The following is a 6,981-nucleotide window of genomic DNA, read 5'->3' as shown; positions in this document are numbered from 1 at the left end:
CTTCCTGAGTTAGCTCCCTCCACCTGGCAGGCCAGGTGGTCCTCTGTCTGGAGGCAGCTCGCTCTCCTTCACTCCAGGCAAAGTGCAGCCTTCGAACAGTGGCGGCCGTGGCAGGAGACCAAGAGTACCAGGGCAGGACCTTTTGCAAGCCCCAAACCCCCTGCCATGCTCCACGGAGGCAACAGATCCCGAGTAGAATTTGAAGAAAGAGCATTGACAGGAAAAGGAGATCAGAGGGGAAGCCTGGTGGAGGCTCAGAACAAGAGGATCACGGTCTGTGCGGGTCATGGTGTCACCAGGAGGCCCAGCTGAAGCACCGCACACATGCTTAAGAGGAGGAAGCCTGGCGAGCTCCGACCTGCAGCGCGGCTCAGATGGCTGAGGATCCAGTCCCTGTAGTAACTCACTTCGGTATAAATGCCGGGAAATCCAAGTCGACCACAGCCGATGCCCCAGCTCACGATCCCCACCTGCACCCAGGTTTTATTAATTTCACAGACAAAGGGCCCCCCAGAATCTCCCTGGAGTGAGAGAAACAAATGACAGGAATGAAATTGATCCATAGCACAACAGATTTCACCCTAAGGCTCTGGAGAGAGCGATACTGACCAGACTTCCCTGGCACCTGCTAGTCCTGAATCTCTGAATTCATTTTTTTAACAAATAAGAATTACTACCTATTTAAAAAGCTTAACTGAATATAAGCCAATATAATGTTCCTTTTCTGAAATAATGAGTAAATCGCCTCCTTGAGCCTCACATGGAAGGGGCTGAAAACACGGAATCTCTATCATTGCCACCCCCGGCCACTGCAGACAGCATCAGTTTTCTCCTGGAGGATCGTGTCGAGCTAGCCCAGGAGCTGTGGCGTTTTGTCCTGACATTCCATCAGTGAATGGAGGATCTGGGGCACAACCCAGGCCCCGAAGTCTGGGAACTCAGAACATCTGGGGAGAGGACAACATGGTCAAGGGGCCCAGAAACCAACCTGGCAGGCGTCTCCTCCTTTCTCACTGTAGCCACAGATTGTCCCTTCCTGGACTATCGAAAATATTTTTCCTGTGTTGTCCTTGAGAATATGATTACAATCCTCATGACGCATAATGATTAGCTCAACCTCCTGAAGCCATCTTGACGAGCTACCTACACGGAGATGATTTTGGAGAAAGCAGTTCTGCATTAAGTAGAATGGCATGAGTCAGTTGTGCCCCCTCCGGGCCACATACAAGTGTCCTCAACAGCCTCAGCTATTATCCACATCTGACACTGAGAGAAATGTGGCCCCAACCCCGCTAAGAGAGCGAGACAAAGTAAAGTCGAAACCAAGGAAGTAGAGGAAAGAACAGCCTAAAAGAGGGAGGTAAAAATCTTGTCAGCCTGTGAGGTGACAGTGTGTCATATACTCTCCCTAGTGCTAGTGATAATGAGTAAAGCATCCTCACTTGCTAGGACATGATCACAACCCCTTGGACAGGTGGTACCCCAAAGTACCAATCTAAAGTCTAGCCAAGAAACAGGAGACCCCAGAGCAGCGGTTCTCAACAACCGTAAAATGATTTTCATTACTACGTCGTAACTGCCATTTGCTGCTGTTGTGAATCAAATGTAAATATTTACCTCTTCTGGAGGTTTTAGGCGACCCCTGTGAGAGGGTCATCTGATCCCCAAAGCGGTCTCAACCTGCAGGTTGGAGATTCACTGTCCTGTAGACTCACTGAGTTTCTTGACCTCTCCTCTCATACAACAAGCTTCCTCCCTACCAAGACAGGTACTTGTAACTAATGACCCTCCTGTTTGGTACCTACTTCCTCAAGTCCTGACAAACCAATGAAAATTCATCAACAGTCACTCCCTCATAGCATCTTCCCTCTACCCTCCCTTATCTTCATGCTAAAAACTCTGGCTCCCCGTCCCTCCTGCCTGTAGACCAGGCTGCACAGCCTGATCCCTGGTCTGCAGTTGCTGGAATCTTCCTTTAGGCTCACCTTGTTCCATGACTTTGCCCCATCCGGTCACCCAGCACAGGGTCCCAGCCTCTACCAAGAAAGACTTTCTGGGAAGGCACACGGGCTGGATGTAGGCACTATAATTCACAGGGAAGGCCAGCAGAGCAAGGGCAATGTCATGTACAATCATCCCCATGACAGAATAATCCTGGTGGACAATGATGTCTTGGACTGGGATCTTGACTGACTTTGAGGACCACAGGTCAACCTGTCCCAACTTCACTTCGTAATTCAGATGACTGCAAAGAAATCCTGAAGGGTCTACACACTTCCCCTCCACACAGACAAAGGGCTTTGCAGCCCCTCCCCCCATCCCGTTTTCCTAAGGCAGCCATCAGCTACCTTCCTCTTTTCAAACTCTATTCTTTCTGGGACCCCCAACTATCCTAGCCAGCCACCAGTTAGTTGGTTCTCCGAGTGTGCTCTCTGATCAACTATCATTTGGGAATGTATTAGAAATCCAAATGGTCAGGTGTCAACTGAAACTAAATTACAAGCAAACAAATAACAACAAAACAACCCAACCCTGGGACTGTCATCTCTCACCCACCCCCACTAGTTTTGAGATGGGCTCTCTCTCACCCTGTGGCCCAGGCCATGGAACTTACTATGTAGACCAAGCTGGCCTCTAAACCCCTGGCAATCCTCCTGCCTTAGTCTCCCGAGGGTTGGGATTAGACACATGAGCCACCACCACAGGCTCCTTTCTTCAAATAGAAAGCGAGAGGGACAGGCCATAGAGCCTGGTTAGGGGCCCAAGTCCAGATCCCCAAGTACTCACCCGTATACACAGTGGGCTGCTGTCATCACCCACCATTTGCTGATGAGGGACCCACCGCAGATGTGCTTCTTGTCGGCCTGCAGGCTCACCTGCCAGGGCCACTTACTCTCTGCCGCAGGCTGTCCACCAACTATCCTTGCAGTTCTGTGGCCACAAGCTGGAGCAGGTTAGTGAAGGGAGGGGCTGAAGATAAAGCTGTTGCTGCTCCACTGGCAGCCAGATCCTTAGCACCTGTGGAACAAGGCTCTGTCCCCGCAAATCCCAGGGCAATGTGATCCCTAAGACTCATCCCGGAATGGTGGTGTCCTGTCAGATCTCCAGGGTAGATTGGGCCCACTCAATGTGGGAGCCCACATCCCACACCCAAGAACCTAAGACCCTCTTCTCCGTCAGGGTCCCGTCCCCATGGGTCCACACCAGTTCTCTGCAGAGGGCCATGGCCGAGAAACTTCACCTGAAAGGGCAGGAACAAATGGTGGATATGCTTTCTTTGAAAAAGAGTGACCCGGAGTAAGTGCCGCCGAATCAGGGGACACCAAACTGCCCCCAGGCCTGGGGGCCAGCGAGGTCTCAGGCGTCCCCGTAACAGGCCTCTCCTGTAGGTTTATGCCCGGCTCATCGAGGCCGTCCTCCGAGGGGAGAGGAAAAAGAGATAGTGTCCCTGGAACCATCCGGGGCTCGCCCAGTCGCGTCTGAAACAGCAGAAACCAGACCAAGAGGCCCGAGGAGTCACTACCCTGGAAGGCCATGCCACCACCAAAGCCTCGACCTTTGTCGCAGCGCCTCCTCGTGGGCGGTTACGGAGGCTGCGCACAGGGGAAACGGGCACTTTGATTTGGCACATCATTCCCCAACGCCCTCCCAGCTCTCCACTCTCTCCACCGGAGCTGCACCTGCGGTGGTCCTCCCTCCACTTGATTCACGAATGACTCCCAGACAGTCAGGGTAATCGCAAAACCCCTTAGCAGAAAGGTTGTACCTAAGGCTACTAACGATTGCATCAGGGTGGACAGTGCTACCTTTTTAAAAAAGTCAACACCCTCAAGATCTTCAAGGCCCATTAGCTGTATCAGTACAACACAAATTAAAACCACAATGAGACATCAGTATCGGGCTTTCAAAAACAAACCCGCAATAACCTCAAATGCTGGCAGCAGTGCAGAGATAAAAGACTTCCCCTCTGGAAAACACACTGGCTGTTTATTATATAACAAAAAATGCAATTACCATACACTCCAGCAAGTATATTCCAGGATGTTTATCCCAAAGAAATAAGGATTTATGTTCTATTAACCTGTATAAACGCTTACACTGTTAATGTCTTTGTTCATCAACAGCTGAAAATACACAGCAGTAAACCTCTTTGCCTCCCCCAAACATACATTTTCTAATCCCTGGAACCCATGAGGATGCTACTTTACCCAGCCAATGGCAAACAGAATGGATTAAATTAAGGCTCTTGATTCAAGATTATCTGTACTTTCCAGGTGAGCCCACTGTAATCACAAGCTTTTTTATTTATCAACAAGGCAATTGAAGTCAAGGGAAGAGATGAGATGTCAAAAAGGAGTGGGAGGAGAAGTTGTTGTTGTTGTTGTTAATGTTTCCCTATGGTCTTCAAAGACCAAAGAAGAGGTCACAAATCGAGGAGTGGAGGCAGCATCTAAAAACCCGAACCGGAAGGAAAAGAAATTCTTCCCCTCTGCTTGCAGTGATAGCTCACACCTTTAATCCCACAAGCCAGTGCTGGGGAGGCAAAGGTAGGCAGATCTTGGTTAGTTCAAGGCCAGCCTGGTCTACAGAGTGAGTTCCACCATAGCCAGGGCTACTCAGAGAAACCCTGTCTTGGGAAAAAAAAAAAATTCTCCCCATCAGTCTCCAGAAAGAAACAAGTCAGCTTACCTTTGGTTTTAGGATTTCAAAGCTCATAATTAGAAAATACAGACAGGTTGTTTCAAGCCACTAAATTGGTGGTAAATTGTTATAGCTATGAAAAGAAATCAATACAAATCCAGATATCCTTCAGTGGATGAGTGGTTAGGCAGCCTTACATTCACACTGTTAGACCCGAGAACCACGAGGAGAAAAGACCAAATCCATGATTGTCCAATTAAAGCTAGCTGTATTTTCTGGGGTGTCTGGAACTGGCCAGCCAGCTGTCTCACCCTAAGTCTGGATTTGAGAGAGTAGCCCCTGCTGGCCTCATGAAGTCCTCTTGATAGGGAAGATCAGGTCTTCACAGAGAGAGCTGACTGTTATGCATTGTTAGAAACAATGAAAGATGAAGAACAAGGATAAGGCTGTTTATCATGGGCATGAGGTCACAAGTTTAGTATAGGTTGAAAAACATGTTTTGCAGCTTACTTTACATGTAAGAAACACAAACTAATTTTTTTATTTTTATTTTTTGTTGTGTGTGTGTGGGGGGGGTTGCTCTCTGTGTAGCCTTGGCTATCCTGGAACTCAGCCTGTAGACCAGGCTAGACTTGAACTCACAGAGATTCTGCCTCTGCCTCCTAAGTGCTGGGATTAAAGGCGTGTGCCACCACTGCCATCTGGCTAAAGAACATATTCTTAATTACAACTAGAAACCTTAATTTGCAAGGACTTAACACAGAACAAATGGGAACTATGTCAAGGAACAGCTTTGACATCAACCAGGGTAAACTGAGCCTGGGCATAGATCCGGCTGCTGGCTGGTGCCCAACAGGCTTTCTCTGAGAGTCACTTTCAAGGGCAGAACTGATTGTTACAGACCATGGCTTCCACTGACAGTGGCAAACTGAAGGGCCAGAATTTAATTGTTCTTGGCAGTGGGCCAGTGCTGGTAGCTCCCTGGCATGAACTTAAACCTATTACAGTAAGTGGAGGCTAAGAACCCTCAGGGCCTTTCCGCTGATGGTGGTAAAGCATCTAAAGAGGAAAGTAGAGAAGGAGAAAAAAAGACCACGCACTCATATACACACTCACATTTGATGAAATAAGACAGACTCCAGCAGGAAGTTTCCAACAAGCTTCTTCTTTCAAGCTTCTCTTACTTTATACATACAAACACACAACATATACACATACATACATACACATTCACACATTGGGTGGATGGAGCAAACCCCAGGGAGCGAGTTCCAATCCAACCTTACACACATACATATATATATATATACACATATACTACACATATACACATATACATATATACATATACATATTGGTGGATGGAACAGCCTACCATTGTCCATATATACATGTATACATATATACAGTTGATGGATGGAACAAATCCTCAAGAGCAAGCTCCAACCCAGATTTTTATTCTTTTTCCCCACAGCTTATATATTCCAGCAAAATCTTTCAAGCAATACAAAAATCACAGTGTGGTTGCGTTCTATTTTTCTTTAAGTGAATGATCACAATGAGAATACTCAAGAAAAACATGTTCCCCCAATATACATGATCGAATGTTTTACTTATGGATGAAAAACAAGTTATTTCCCAAGAACCCACATATATTTGTAATTAAGTAACTCATTATAGATTAATAGTATAATTAAGCAAGGTAACTTCTCAGCCAGTTTTTTTTTTCTTTACTGGCAGGCTGCAATTTGTGGTTACAAAGAAAGAATCAATTATCTTAAAGAGTAATCTTATAAAAATCTTTAAAGAATCACAAACCTAAACTTTCATGTATAAAATAATCAGCCGTTTCTACTTTAAACCCTCCAGGTGAACATCTACTCATTAATAATTTTTATGAAATCATATCAGGAGGATGAGGGCAATAAAAGTATAAGGAAATTGTCATCTCAGTCACCAGCGAAGCTTGAGAGTGTCACATCAGCCACGGCTACCCTGGGCTATTGTTTCTGTTCACCAACCTTCAGGAGTCCTGGCTTTAGTGTTCAGAGTGGTTTTTTGTTAAGATTCTCTGCATCAGAGCCGCTAGCAGAATCATCTTTACCTAGCCTTGCTAAGCAACCTTTTTTTCCAAATTCTTTCTAAGGGTGGTGACCATTGCTAACAATTTACATCTCTCGGCTCTTGTTTCAAGGGTGGTGGTTGAATCGCTAATCTGCTCCAGCAGCAGTGCCTGAATGAGATCAAGCATTCCTCTTGTGAGTGCGAGGACCACAGGGGCGACAAGCAGAGAGATGCCCCATAACAGCACCAAGTCCTCAGGACACGTAGTCTGAGACA

The 6,981-nt window shown here is 46.9% G+C and overlaps 1 protein-coding gene across 1 annotated transcript; it reads right to left on the bottom strand.

Moving 5' to 3' along the window:
- Nucleotides 1-284: 284 nt before the first annotated feature.
- On the bottom strand, nucleotides 285-3,536 carry LOC129672221 (serine protease 44-like). The gene is made up of 5 exons (XM_055601515.1): nucleotides 3,242-3,536; nucleotides 2,788-2,944; nucleotides 1,986-2,245; nucleotides 989-1,143; nucleotides 285-521 (listed from the first exon to the last, which is right to left on the bottom strand). The coding sequence occupies exons 1-5, from the start codon at nucleotides 3,534-3,536 to the stop codon at nucleotides 285-287; spliced, it is 1,104 nt and encodes a 367-aa protein (XP_055457490.1).
- Between the last annotated feature and the right edge of the window lie 3,445 nt (nucleotides 3,537-6,981).

This window comes from Psammomys obesus, unplaced genomic scaffold (genome assembly GCF_907164565.1).
Source record: "Psammomys obesus unplaced genomic scaffold, mPsaObe1.curated_primary_1811, whole genome shotgun sequence".
Taxonomy (NCBI): domain Eukaryota; kingdom Metazoa; phylum Chordata; class Mammalia; order Rodentia; family Muridae; genus Psammomys; species Psammomys obesus.
Note: the sequence above shows the minus strand (reverse complement) of the source record. Positions and strands in the feature narration are given on the sequence as shown.